At 40.3% G+C, this 15,642-nt stretch overlaps 1 protein-coding gene across 8 annotated transcripts in view; it reads right to left on the bottom strand.

Annotated features, from left to right (window-relative positions):
* Nucleotides 1-15,312, bottom strand: part of BNC2 (basonuclin 2) — a 485,308-nt gene extending 469,996 nt beyond the window's left edge. For 4 of the 8 annotated variants that reach the window (XM_010807784.4, XM_059889385.1, XM_059889386.1 and 1 more), the window contains exon 1: nt 15,154-15,311. In XM_010807784.4, the coding sequence (XP_010806086.1) occupies nt 15,154-15,156 (3 nt within the window). In that variant the 5' untranslated portion in view covers nt 15,157-15,311. Of the gene's footprint in view, nt 1-15,153 lie in introns of all 8 variants that reach the window. The other 4 variants (XM_059889392.1, XM_059889388.1, XM_059889390.1 and 1 more) reach the window with 2 other exon arrangements.
* Nucleotides 15,313-15,642: the final 330 nt, after the last annotated feature.

Raw genomic sequence — 15,642 nt, 5'->3', positions numbered from 1 at the left:
TAGTTGCAAGATTAAACGCACCCCCCCCCCAACACACACATACACACACACACACACACTCTTATTAAACTTTAGATTGTAAAGTATCCCATCTATATATAAGGCATCTTTGCATGCTTAGTCATGTCCACCTCTTCGTGACTGTGGACCACAGCCTGCCAGGCTCCTCTGTGCATAGAATTTTCCAGGCAAGAATACTGAAGTAGGTTACCATTTTCTCCTCCAGAGGATCTTCCCAGCCCAAGGACTGAACCTACGTTTCCTGCACTGCAGGCAGATTCTTTACCACTGAGCCACAGGGGAGCCCATTCCATCTATATATATAAGGCCAACCTCAAATTGAGACATTTCTCTACAAGAGAAATATCATCTTCTATTAAACAACCTTTTCTGTAGAAGGTATTTAACTGGTCTTAAACCTTATTATTTTTCCCCCCTTATACATCTTTTTTCCTCCAGGAAACTGCAGTCTTATCCTGTGGCTTCCCACCATTCTCACATACCCATATACAAAACACATTACATGTAATGTTGCAGCATGAGGTACCTCCGAAGAAATTTAAAATGAATGAGATTGCCATCTGCATTATATCCATAAAAACCCAAACAGATGCAAAGTCACCTTAACAAGTAGCTCCCAGGACAGTTAACTAATATCTGCTTGAGAATATTAACATATCCAGAGAAAAAAAGAATTTATCAATCAGAAGGTGAATGGGAGGCAGAAAAAAAGGAAGAGGGTTCAATTTTGTCAATGCTCTTCCAAGCACAGTCCAGGAGTGAGGAGCCTGAAGTGTGCACTATAGATAGCGGAGGCCATTGGAAAGGATTTCTCCATGGACAGGAGAGGCCCTTACAGAGTCCACTTTCATCCTTAATATTCTCTGTTCAAATCCCAAGCTCATAAAGCAATAAGCAACATGTGAATTATAATTCAATTCCCTACTTAAATTTGCCTACAAAAAGACAGAATGAGCTAAGCATGCCAACAGAAGTATGGAAGTATTCCGCCTAATACGGTCTGCAGTTGTACACATGTTCACGTGGCCTGTGTGCATGCACGTGGGGATGGGTGTGTAATCACCAACCCTCAGTAAGTGAACAAGCTGAATGAGTCCATGAAGGACTCATCTCTTTCAAGCATGTACTGACAAAACCTTAGATTTCTAAACATACAAAGACTAGTGCCAGTCCCCTGGACTACGGTTATTCTTTCAAGATACTAAATATCTTCCTGCCAATGAACTCTGTGCCCCTTCATGTTAGGGTTAGAGCTTCTACCTCCTCTGTTAGACCTACAGCATGGAACAGAGTATCATGTATATCACAGAAATGTAAGTGCCTGTTTAATTACAATCTAAAATAATTTTTAAACAATGTGTAATACCCTGGAAAGTGGTGGCAACCACAAGTTCCAGGCCGACACTAAAAACTCAATCATTTTCATACTTATTTTTATCAAATCAGTATACTATTATCTAATGTTTCATGCAAATCTACAGCACATTATTCTACATATAGTAACGGGTATTTACCTGTTGTCTGGTAACAGATTACTTTGGCATATCTGTATTTCAGAAACACGATTTGACAATATTATTGAAAGATGCAAGGACTTCCCTGGTGGTCCAGGGACTGAGACCCCACCTTCCCAATGCAGTGGGCACCAATTCAATCCCTGGTCAGGGAACTAGATCCCACATGCCACAACCAAGACCCCGTACAGCCAAATCAGATACACATATTTATAAAAGAAATATTCAGTGATACACTCAATATTTATCCATCTATCCATACATATACCTAAAACTACAAAAACACTGTATCAGGTGTTACTGCAGTATGAAAATGCACGTTAAGTGCCAAACCCTTCCCCCTACACTATTTTCTCCCTCTCCCATAAGGAAGTTGCAGACTATCAGTTTGTCACTATACACACACACACACGCACACACAATTTCATTAGATCTAATTATCACTGTCCTCTGTACACAGAAGTGTCCTCTCAGTGACTAGTTGCTGTTTATGGACATAAGTGATGCTGCAAAGACCAATGAACAGACTTAAATACGTAATGTGAAAATATTTTTTTTGCAAACAACAGTTAATAGAGTAAAAAATATGGTTTAACACATGGCAGAATTCTTGAGTTTAAAAACTATCTACTTTTTCACGTCATTCAGAGTTAACGTACTCTGAAGCGAAATTAACGTACTCTGAAGCGAAATTAACGTTTTAGTCTATCGGAAACCAGTTTGAACAAATACAATGCTTTGTCTCCAATCACCATTTTGAGTGAAAGGAAACACTGAACTATCACACTGAACTTTCAGAAGCATACCTGTTAGCATAACACGTGTTAACAGAATAAATGTCCCTAACCCATTAGTGTAAAATGTGTATTACAGGAAGATTAACCACCACAGGATGGAGGAGTGAGTAAACCTACTTTGTAAGGCTGTATTTTTCCAGGTAATTTCATACTTTACGTCCCTAAACCATGAAAGACACAAAGAAAAGTACACATGATGCTGTCATTCCGTGTACATATAAAACAAGATACACATGAGCACATGTCAAAATATATGAAACAGAAAAGCAGAATTTATTGCTCAACATTAATAAAAATGTGCCATTTGGTATAATGAAATTTGATAAAACCAAAAATCAAGTGTACGGTAAATACAAGATTTTCTACCATACTAATTTTTATAAATGATTATAAATCCTCTTTAGAATTTTCACCAAGAGAAAAGTAATTGTATATCATAAGATACGATTTAAAATTGGTTAATTAATTTTTAATGTAACCTAGGAAAACATTACGGAAAAATACATACTCTCCACATATATATTTGATCAGTTAGCCATCTAATTAATAGTTGATACTGAATGAATAATGAAACTTTTGTCCAAACTAACTGGCAAAAGGCCAAAAACAGACAATGCTGTTAAACAAGAATGGCTCATCAGAATACTGTAAAAGCAATTACTTTAAATGGAGATATAAATATAAGTCTTTTATTAGCATGAATAAAGAAAAAATTACATCTTTAAGGGAACAAATTTTCTTAGGTCATCCAAATTACCTTATCTTTCATTTGTTCTCAAGCTTCTCTAATTCAACGATCAGGTATTTTAAGTACAAAATTTGTCAGGTAAACTTTAAAACAAGCTCACGTCTCCAAACGTGCCACGCCAGATTTGAACATAGTATTTATTCAAAGTGGCTTCCCAGATGGCTCAGTGGGTAAAGAATCTGCCTGCAATGCAGGAGACGCAAGAGTCACAGGCTTGATTCCTGGGTCGGTAAGATCCCTTGGAGGAGGGCATGGCAACCCACTCCAGTATTCCTGCCTGGAGAATTCCATGGACGAGGAGACTGGCAGGCTACATAGGGTCACAAAGAGTCAAACACAACTGAAGCGACTGAGCACGCACACGTGCATTTATTTAAAACTTGAGTGGACCGATTAGTTTGGGTTTGAGATCATACAGTAATGTTCAGTTTTAATCACTGGTGGGTGATATTTTTAGTTACCAGGAATGTCCAGGATGACAAATTTTCTCAACAATGTTTTTTTTTTTTTCCTTTAGAGGTATTTATTAAACTAGAAACAATTATTTCTAGGTACTTAATACCACCTTCCAGGGCATGATGCGCATCTCTTATAAAGAACACCCAGAATGCTTTTAAACTCAATGATAATTAAGAAACATCACAGTATAACCAGGGTGTTTCTCAGGGAGCTAAGAGCCAGCACCTTTTGGCTACCAGATGATGTATTTCTTGTCCTCTGGAGTACCACCAAGAGTTTCTTACTCACATAATAAATGTACTTTCCTAATGTAGCCTTTACTCTTCAGAGGATCAGATAATTCTGAGTTTTAAAGGTAAACTACTAAGGTATTATTAACTAAAGTGCAGATTTTGTCCAAATTTCACAAAATTTTATGCCAGTGTCCATTATTTGTTTTCATACGTTATTCAAGGTTCCACACTGTATTTAGTTGCATTGAGCCACTTCAGCTGCATGCAACAAATTCTGCTAAATTCTCTTTTCATTTTTATTCTGTTACAAACATTTTCTAATTTTCCTTGTTATGGCTTCTTAGATACGCCAATCATTTAAAGGTGGACATTTAATTTCCAAATACATGGGGTTTGTAAAGTAAAAAGAAAAAGCATACTGCTAAGGGCAACAATAGAAAGAAAAGACAAATAGGGCTATTTCAAACTTAAAAACTTTTGTAGAGCAAAGGAAGTAATCAACAGAAAAAGCAACCTACTGAATAGGAGAAAATATTTGCAGACCACATTTCTGATAGGGGTTAATATCAAGAATATATGAAGCACTCCTCAACAACCTAAAATCAAATAATCCAATTAAAAATGTGCAAAAGGGGACTTCCCTGGCAGTCCAGCGGTTAAGACTCCATGCTTTCACTACAGGTAGCGTGGGTTTGATCCCTGGTCAGAGAACTAAGATCCCACATGCCACCCTTGCTAAGTCGCTTCAGTCCTGTCCGACTCTGTGTGACCCCATAGACAGCAGCCCACCAGGCTCCCCTGTTCCTGGGATTCTCCAGGCAAGAGTACTGGAGTGGGTTGCCATTTCCTTCTCCAATGCATGAAAGTGAAAAGTGAGAGTGAAGTCGTTCAGTCGTGTCCGACTCTAAGCGACCCCATGGACCGCAGCCTACCAGGCTCCTCTGCCCATGGGATTTTCCAGGCAAGAGTACTGGAGTGGGGTGCCATTGCCTTCTCCTACATGCCACCCAGAGATGCCAAAAAAAAAAAAAAAAAAGAAATGATACTCAACATCATTAATCATCAGGGAAAGTCAAGTCAAAACAATGAGATATAACCTCTTATCTGTTAGGCCACTGCTTAAAAAAAAAAAACACACATAAAGTAATAAGCATTGACAAGGATGTGGAAAAACTGAAACCCGTGTGCACTGTTGTGGGAATGTAAAATGGGGCAGTAGCAAGAGAAAACAGAACAGAGGTTCCTTAAAAAATTTTAAAGATAACTACTATATGATCCAGCAACCCATTTCTGGATATATATCTAAACGAACTGAAAGCAGAATCTTTCAGAGTTATTTGCACATCCATGTTCACAGCATCATCACAATAGCCAAGATGGGGAACTCAATCTAAATGTCCATCTAAGGATCAATGGGTACAGAAAATGTGGTATATATATATACAATGAATTATTCAGCCTTAAAAAAAAAAAAAGGAATCCTGTCATGTGCTATAACATGCATTACCTCAAAGACATCATGCTAAGTGAAATAAGCCAGTCACAGGACAGATGTGACTATCCGACTTAAATACTTCATATAAATGCATTGTTTCCTTTACGAAGTACTTAAAGTAGTCAAATTCTTCAAATGTAGAATAGTGGTTGGCCAGGGGCTATGAGGACAGGAATTGGCGAACTGTTGTTCAATAGGCATGGGTATAAACCTTACATTTTGCAAGGTGAAAAGTTCTAACAATCTGTTGTATGAAAAGGCGCAGCTAACAGTACTATACCGTATACTTAAAATAATTAAATTACTAAATTTTATGTGTTGGACTTGCCCGGTCGTCCAGTGGTTAAGAATCTCCCTGCCAGTGCAGAGGACATGAATTCAGTCCCTGGTCCAGGAAGATTCCATATGCTGCGGGGCAACTCACTCTGTGTGCCACAACTATTGAGGCCACACTCCCAGAACCCACGCTAGACAAGAAGAGAAGCCGCCACAAGGGGATGTCCGCATGCCACAGCTAGAGAAAGCCTGTGCACAGCAACAAAGACCCGGTGCACCCAAAAATAAATAGAATTTAAAAATAAATAAACAAATTGTGTTATTTTTACCGTAATAAAAATAAGTTTTAAAATAATTGTAAAGGAACCAAGAAGAGCTAAAATAATCTTGAAAAAGAGGAACAAAGTTGGAAGACACATACCTCTCAGTTGCAAACAATGCAAAACTATAGTAATTAAGACAGTGTAGAACTTGTACAGGGATAAACATACAGACCAATGGAACCAAGTGAAGATTCCACAATTAAATCCCTCCACATCTATGGTCAAATGATTTTCCCAAAAAGGTATCATGAAATTCAAAGGGGAAAGGAATTGTCAAACAATGGTGCTGGGAACAACTAAGATATCCACATTCAAAACAATGAAGTTGGACCCCTACTCATATTATACACAAAAGTTAGCGTAAGTGAATCAAAGACTTATATGTAAGTGCTCAAACCATAAGACTCTTAAGATAGTGCTAAGTGCTAAGTCACTTCCGTCATGTCCGACTCTGTGTGACCCTGTGGACTGTAGCCCGCCAGGCTCCTCTGTCCATGGAATTCTCCAGGCAAGAATATTAGAGTAGGTTGCCATGCCCTCCTCCAGGAGATCTTCCCAACCCAGGGATCGAAGCCATGTCTCTTATGTCTCCTGCATTAGCAGGCAGGTTCTGTACCACTAATGCCACAAGGGAAGCCCCTTAGAAGAAAACACAGGAGTAAATATTCATGACCTTGAGTTAGAAGATGGTTCCTTAGCACACCAAAAGTACAAACAGCAAAAAAAAAATAAATTGGATTTTACCAAAATGTAAAGCTTCTGTGCTTCAAAGGACATTGTAAAAACAGTAAAACAACCTACATAATGGGAGAAAATACTTACAAATCTTGTATCTAATAAAAGACTTGTGTCCAGAATATAAAAGGCATTTCCTGGCTGGCTCAGCAGTAAAGAATCCAACCTGCTAATGCAGGAGACACAGGTTCAATTCCTGGACTGGAAAGATCACCTCAAGAAGGCAACCTACTCCAGTATCCCATGGACAGAGGAGCCTGACAGGCTACAGTCCATGAGGTTCCAAAGAGTCAGACACAACTTAGCAACTAAACACCACCACCACCAGAATATATAAAGAGCTCTTACAACTCAACAACAAAAAGACAACCTAAATGAAAAATGAGTAGAGGATTTAAGACATTTCTGCTATACAGAGAAGATATACAAATGGCCAGTAAGCATATAAAATGATGCCCAACATCAGTAACACTCCAGGAAATTCAAATCAAAATCACTTGACACCCACCAGGATTGTTAAATTAAAAGACAAACAGTAACAGGTTGGAGAGGATGCGAAGAGATTAGAGAACTTACTGTTAGTGGAAATGTAAAATATGCAGCTGCTTTGGAAAATGATCTGGCAATTTCTCAAAAGGTGCAAAGACAGCTGCCACATGACTCAGCAAGTCCACTCCTAGGTATATCCCTAACGAAAGTGAAAATGGAACACACGCGCACAAATGTTCACAGCAGTATTACTTATAATAATAAAGAAGTCAACACTACCCAAATGTCAATCACTGGAGGAATAAACAAATAAAACATGCTATAGCCATACCAAGGAATGTTATTACTCGTACATTTTAAGCATATGAATTATATCTCAATATATACAACTGGTTAAATTATATATATTAAAAATGGTTAATGGCTCTGATTAGATGGCCCTATCACATAAAACATAACATGCTCCAACTGGAAAGAAACATACAAATTACAAAAATCACTTATTTTACCAAGGATGAAATGGAGGCTCTCAGTCCTAGGTAGACTATAGACTGGGACCTGCCTCTAAACCCAGGCTCAGGGCCATTCTCACTCTGGAGTGGACAGTGGTACAATCTCTCTCCAAGGTGTGATCAGCCAATTGAAATACTGATCATATCAAGGATAGGTGCAGGATTCGTGTAGAGACCAGCTCCTGCCATGCATTCCTTTTAACTACCACATGGCTTTTGTGGGGAAGGTAAAATTATAGCCTAGAAAGCCCCTCCTTCCTCTTCTACTTCTCCTAACACAAACCACAATGAATGGGAACAGAAACACTCGAAGAGAGAAAACTAACATACCCCTGCCTTGATCATGGGAAGGCCACCAGGTCACCTGAGAGGATCAAGGTACAGTCATCTTACTATCTGCATAGAACTTCCCACCCAATGGTCTAGAGACTGGGACAGGGCCCTAGGCTGGCTGGGCACTTAGCTGTCAATTACTGAATGAATATGTATTTCCCTGGGGAAGATCATCCTACCTGAAAAAATGAATGTGGAAATAGCTCATCTCTCCTCTCTGAAACAACGATAACTTAGCCCACAAGATACCATGAAAAGAATTCTCAAGAACTCACCAGAGAAAGTTTCAAGTATAACTATGAAAATTTTAGGCTTGGCTAAAAATGGTAAGGTCATGTAAAATTTAAAAATCACTTTATAAGGATTCTGTAATATTGTATATTTTTGCAAAGCTATTGGGGAACACCAAAACAGTTTAGTAAACTGACAAAAATTATTTATATTAGAAAGACAAAAAATATTCTACTCGCCCCTAGCAACAAATATTTTCCTAATTTAAAAAAGTGAACTTGTGTATAGAGAGAGATACAGGTATTATAATTTACCTGTTCAAATGTCTTGAGAATTCTTAAAAAGTAATTCCATGAATCTTTTTAAGATATTGAGTAGCATTTTCCAATCCAAAATTTGCACATATTGTTCTTTATTATAATTTGCAAATAATTCAGTGTTCATTTTTTTCTTCCTTTACACTGAAGCAATGAGGCAAATGCATTTTTAAAGCATCAAGGAATAACACAAAAGATGTGAGAGGGAAATCAACAGGGGGAAACTAACATAAGACTTGAAAACACATATATGACATCCAGGAAATCTCTCTTAAATTCTCTTTTAGATACAGAAGACGTAAGACAAACTGCAAATAGATTTATTCACCGGCAGGATTTGGCCAGTATAAAAACTAGTTATAATACACCGAATAGTCACCAGAAACATCACTTGTGTCCTCTGAAAGATTAAGAAATGAAAATAAGACTATTCCTTACGGTCCAATATATCGGTTCTCTCCTCAAAGGAAGTTTAGCTGAAACAATGTGACTGACTTAAGCTCCGCACAGGCAAATCTTGGCAGCCCTCAACTCCGTCTATCTCCTTGGCCTGTTAAGCAGAATTCCTTCACAAACTGTTGGTCTCTGCAATAACTCCTACAAAGCTCATTACTGCCAGCGGCAGCCTATCCCCCGTGCTGTGCATTCATCCCCGGGATGCATATCAACATGTGGCACATGTCCTTGACGTGCACAGAAGGGCTGCACCCCAGGACAGCAGCACGCATGACAATAGCGTCTCCCCTCACTTCTCTATGGTTGCTGGGATGTAACCGAGAAATCTAATAACTGTGGCAGTGGGGCCTTTCGGGTTTTCCTTGCCTTTCCAGACAGTGAAGCTGCACAGACACTAATGAAAGGTTAAATGAATAGGAATGGTTGACAAGAGGTACAATAAAGAAGGAGCTTGGTAATCCACAGACACTGAGCAGAGATCCTTGGCTCAAGCAGAGAAAGGACAGCACATCGTCGAGTCACAATATTTAAAACAGCTTGCTATACACAGAGGCTTTTGTGTCTGGGTACACGTCTGGCTTTGGACTGAAAAAAAAAAAAAAAAGATACTGAAAAGGAATTTCAGCATGGGGCACTTTGGCAAATGTAAGGTCATAATAAGAGAAAAATGTTTTGTGTGGGCTGTTACATCTTTGTACTGAACACAAAAAAGCAAGAGACTATGAACTCGTGAACCACAAGTTCCAAAACAATACTGTACATTTTGACAACTATTAAATACTGTATCTGGAGGGCTGGCTTGATGTGATTCCCACTGCTAAGATATACATGCAGTGACTCATTTAGCAGCTCCACATTCTGCCTTCCTTGCAGAAGAATTCCTGATACTTATTTTAGAGTTCTATAGTCAAGTTCTAGTCTTCAGTGGTTTGCTACAAATGATATCAACCGAAACACTCAAGCCACCTTCCACTCGCTGCAAAACTTCCCAGCAGTTTCTTGTAAAGAAACTGAATTTATCACCCTAGTAATGTGTGAAGTACAAGGTAAACTTTGTTGTAATTCCAAATGACTACAACAGTGAAATGTCCCCAACTAGAATTCTTAATAATGGAATTAACTTTTTTTCAGTGCTCTACTCACTACACCCTAAGGGAAGGTTATGTTCCATGGGGAATTGATTATAAATAATCATAACAAAGCTATTCAAATTACTGAAAAAAAATGCTCCAGAACATCAAGGTAAAAATAAAGTAAAAGAAAAAGAAATTGACATTGTTAGATACAGATTTATTTTTAAAGGGGAAAAATGTATGACTTTGCTATGGCCAAATGTTAGAACATGATATATCTGTAAAAGTGTTCCTATGCATATACCCAAGTTAGAATATAGGTTCTCAATAAATTATAAAAGCGTACTGAGAACATGTTTTAAAACAAGGGAGCCTCTTTGAACAGCCAAATTAAATTATAGCTGAACTCTTGCGTGTACTGAGGGTTCTAATAAGCAACAAATAAAGGCTTTTATTGGCTAGCAACATAATGAGAGCTACTGTGCTGGAGATTAAAAAAAGACCAATCTGGGCAGTTTATCTCACCGGATTATACTATTTACTTAAATGGTAAATAAGTTTGTGCAAAGTAACGCTACTAAAAACTAGCATATAAATATTAAACTGAAATTATGATCAATGACCATTTAAAGTAAATGTATCACAAATTTTAGTGATAAATGTGAAATTAGATAATACTGAATTTAATACCACTTAAGTTCTATTTCTTTAAATTTAACTAATTTATTGATCTCTGATACATCAGCTTTATAAATGGTTTGCTATTTATGCTTATATTGTGAAGTATTTATCTGAAAGGAGTTTTCTCTCCAGAGTAGGGCAGTTCTGCATCAAACTACTTCAAAAAGACAGGAGGTTGTCCGGAGTGAACAGAAAGAAGGTATCCCCTCCTCAGTGATTTGACAGGAAGTTCCAATAAATAGAACTTTGAAGTTGGCCTCTTTAACAGACCTCCATCAGTTGACAAAGCTACAAGCAGTTCTTAGCAAACCAAAACAGATTTAAAATATCTGTGAATGTACTTTGCTTGATCTTCAGACCATCTGAAAGCGAGAACCCTGAAAATCCTATTTTGACTGTTCTTGTAGAAAGTTCTGCTGCTTCTATCACAGCTTAAAAAAAAAGAGAAACTACAATAGCATCTCCAAGCCTAAATACTAAGCCAGTACTCATTATCTACTCTTTTCCTACAACATTCTGATTGCTAGAGTGATTTTTTTAAAAAACCTTAAGTATATCTAATAAAATCATGAGGCTCCCTCTAGCTCTTCAGTGAGGAGTTTACTAACCAATGATCCAATGATCCTATGTAATTCCCATCCAACAGGAAAGATCTGAGGAGGCTGCCTCCCTTTCACAAGAAACGTTTTTCAACTGTTTCTTGTAAGGATGTAGATGGTAAATGAGACCAGCTGCAGAGGAATTCAGAAAGCAGTGCTCCTCAAGTCCGCAACGAGTTAAGAATCTATTCCTTGTTTCCAACCTAAGCTTTATATACAAAATTCTATAAGTGAAACTTTAACCTGTTTAAAGGATGTATACATTCCCAACCTTAGATTTACTCACTTGCTAAAATTAAGTTTAATAAAAAAAAATAAGGACATGCAAGAATAGCCATCTACAGAAATTCGAACTTGTAATCTGGTCTCAGTTCTAAGAACATACACTTAAATTCAGGATTTTGAAAATTTTTTAAAATATTTTATTAATAGTGTGTTTGTGGTGTTCATATAAAACAGGCTGGTGGTAATTTGTAGAAAACATGTCCATGTACCATAACATTTATACACAACACTGTTAATAATTTTTATTGTTTAATCTTTTATGCCATTCAGCCCTGGATAACTTGGATCTGTCGTGATACAGAAGAATATAAATAATACAGCCCAAGTATGCCATTGATATTTAGTCTACCTTACAATAGCCATAAAAGACACAAAGTCGACTAGCACATCATTTCAAACAAGTGAATATGAAAAAATGCTAAATCCTACTCATTAGGATTATCTTTCAAATACTCAAGGAACATTTAAAATGGTGTGGAACCTTAACTCTAAAATTAAAAATAAAGGGAAACACTACCTTCAAGTCATCACCTATTTGGGGCTCCCTTAATATAAGAAATATTCCCAGAAACAATAACAAAAAGAAAAGCTCCCTCCACCCCCCCCACCTCTTTTTGAGCCAGTGTCCAATTTCTTCTTTTCTGAACAGCTGTATTATCCAACTTAAGTTGCTCTGCTAATTTCAGTCCCACAAGGACTAACTTGGAAGGCAAAAAAATACAAGAAAAGATCAATTTGCTGGGAAAGATCAAATGAGAAAACTGTGGGGACAGCACCAGGTCAGCGTGTGGAGAACTAAGCAGACCTGTTCTTCATTAACTGTGGCTCTCTGGGGACGTCACACACTACCTGTCCGTGGGCTTTATTGAACCGCCTAACCCGCCTCTCTGTTCCATTCTTCTGGGCCCAAGTGAATCATATCCTGCTGCTGACAAGTTAGCAGGGGACTGCGGCTGCAACATGAAAGTACTTTTCTTTCTTGTCTAAATCAGGCAGATTTTTGAAAAGACGACACAGCATTGACTCGTGACATGGCAAGATGAAACGAGAGGTCTGGGCCGGTCTTGGAGCTGTGCAGATAAAAGTAATCAAATGACACTCCTGGAATGCAAATTGGCATTCTTGACTGCAGCAATTGCACAACCATGAAACATCCCTGACAGCAAGCAAGATTAGGACAAAATGTTATGTAAAGCACTGAACTCAAAAAACTCTCACATGAAAATTCAAACTGTAACACTTACATTTTAATATAGCAGTAGTCACCTCTGCTTTTGTCTGCTGCTTTCTGTAATCACATATCCCTGCCTGACAGGTATCTTACATTTCAGGGGGAAGAAAAAAATCAGGTATTGGGAAGGTATGAATGCCATTAATATTTTTCTTTCTATTTATTTTTTAAAATCACTCGGGGGTTGGTTCTTTTTCAAAGCCTTACATGCAAACAACAGCGAACTTAATATTCTCTGGGGTGGAAAAGACAGTTTGAGACTTTTCTCACAGGATACTCAAATAGAGTTCACGTCCAGGCTCAGTATTGCTTCCCTCAGGTGAAGCTACTCCTGTACTTTGGTAAAGTGATTAGCAATCTGGATTTTAAATACTCTGCTCTCTGGGAACAGAAAGCTTCAAGAGCTTCATTAAGGCTGAACGGTTTAAATAAAGCAGCTACAAATGTAACATAAAACACAGATACCCTATGAAAGTTCACAAGGGATTTTCTTGAGGGGGTGGGGGTGATTCCAAAGGGTGAAGCAAGTTCTATTAACTTGCACAGGGTCTCATGACTCGAGTAAGTCCTCAGATCATACACACTACACCAAAATAAATTCCACCACTTAAATAATGTATGTGTGTGCACAGTAATATCTGAAACTGCAGAATACAAAGCAGCGGGTGACAAATGTGCTTAACCACTGTTCAAAGTGACTAGTATTTGGGAATATATGTGTGGACAAATAGTATGTAGGTTAGGGGGCAAGGGAAAAGAAAATAATACCTACAACTGTCTTTTACAGTGTTCTTGGGTAAAATGCCGCTATAAGAAAAACCCTCAAGTGCTAAATAGATACACTTAATATTTTGTTTTGACGCCTCCACTTAAATACAGGTTCCAACCATTGCAACCCTCCACTAAGTACATAAAAAACAATAAAACAGGCCACTTTCTGCCACTTTAATCCTGGGTACACAGGATTATTTTATGATGTCTTTTGTACATCAGTTTTACAACAGCTTGACTCTAGGGTAAATGGGAACCACCGTAAATCGCACGCTGCTTTCAAAACCACTTTAATTTCTGTCAGCGTTACTGTAACCACAGACTTGGGCTCACGCTACTTTTTTTTTCTTTTCTTTTCTTTTTTTTTTTTTTTGGTGCCTGCATTTGACAGTCGCATGTCCTACACTCCAGTTGTGACTTTGATCAGTGAAACAAGAGATGTCACATTAGGGGGAAGGGAAGAGAAAAAAATGCCAACCCGCTATCTCCCTTTCTCTTACATAGTCCATCTACATGCGGAACACGGTGTATCAGATTCCCAAGAGGGGGCAACAACAGCAGCAAAGGGTGGGGGCAAACTAAAAGGAAGGGAGTGGTCCAGCCCCATCTCTAACAAATCACTTCCCGAAAGCCGACAGAGCGCTCAGCACCCGGCGAGTTAATTGCCCGCTGCCTCGCTGCAGAGAAGCCGCTTCGGGCGGAGGGGCTGTGCTGAAATCTCGCTTCGCAAGCCTCCCCATTTCCACCACTTGGACTTGGAACTTTTTTTTTTTAATCTCAGCCTCACTTTACAGAGAATTTCACCTAGGGTTAGGTGTTTGGTTTTTTCCTTTTTTTCTCCTGCCCCCTCTCCGGGCCCCAAATGCCACCCTGCAGTCAATGTGTAAGTAACAAGAATCGGCTAGTGTCGAATTGCACTTCCAAATCGCTGTCTCTCTAAGGTTGATTTTGCTGCCGAGCGTTTTGCACATTCTTCAGAAAACCTCCAGGAGCACTTCCTACATTTTCTTCATTTACAAAGGGAGGGTTCACGAATGGGAAGGCGAGGAGAGGGGAAAAGCAGAGGTGCCAGGGACGGGGCGGCGGTGTCCTCCCCGCGCGGCGCACCAGCGCGCCCAGGCGCCCACGCCCAGCCGCCGGTCCCGCACCCGCGGGCAAGTTTTAAAAGTTACCGTGGGTCCAAACGGCGTGCCTCTCCGCCCCGAGCTCCTTCCAGCGCTCCATCAGCCCCCGCCTTCCTCCCGGCCCGTCCCAACTCCCTGGAGCCGTCCGCTCGCCTGCCGCTCACCTTGCTCGCGGGCCGCGAGAGGGGCGACCCTCTCGAACCCCCGGAGCCCGCGCGCACACCCGCCCTCCCACCTGGAGCTCTCTTCCAACACTCGGGCCAAGTTGATGGGTGATTTCGGGAGCGGGGTGGACTAGGGGCTCCCCTTTCCTGCCCGCCCTCCCTTCTACCTCCCGCCGCAGGACTGGTGGAAAACACGGCCCCCGAGCGGCCCCCGAGGCGCGCGGGCGCGGGGCTCCTTTCTTCGGAAGTCTAGAATAAAAAGGAAAGGAGGGTGGAAACTTCTTACCATCTCCGCATGCTGGTTGTCAAGTGCAGCCCCCGCCTCTTGGTCTCCTCTTAGCGGCCGCGCCTGGACCAGCCCCTCGGCCGCCTCACGCTCCTTCTGTCTCGGCCTTTCTTTCCCTCCCCCTCCCGATTTCCTCCGGGCCGCCGCTCTCGCCGCCTCCGCCTCTCCCCGCCCGCCCGCCCGCCAGCGCGCGCCCTCGCCGCGGCCCCTCTGCGCTCAGGTGACTGATTTACACCCGCGCCCAGGGTCGCAGTGGCTCCCCAAGTCGGAGCCTGCTGAGTTCCCCTGCCTCGTCGGGACAGGAAAAAAAAAAAAAAAAAGGAACGGACTGTGCCAGGATGGGGGCTGCTGGGGGCGGGGGTGGGGGTGGGGGGGTAAACGGCGAGGTGACCTCGGACGGACCTGCAAGACCCACAAGTTTCTCCTCTCTCTGCAAAACTGTCGTTGACTACAATGTTGCTTCCCTTTTGCAGAATAAAAGTAGATTAG

Source organism: Bos taurus, chromosome 8, assembly GCF_002263795.3.
Source record: "Bos taurus isolate L1 Dominette 01449 registration number 42190680 breed Hereford chromosome 8, ARS-UCD2.0, whole genome shotgun sequence".
Lineage (NCBI taxonomy): Eukaryota > Metazoa > Chordata > Mammalia > Artiodactyla > Bovidae > Bos > Bos taurus.
This window is presented reverse-complemented; position numbering and strand designations above follow the sequence as displayed.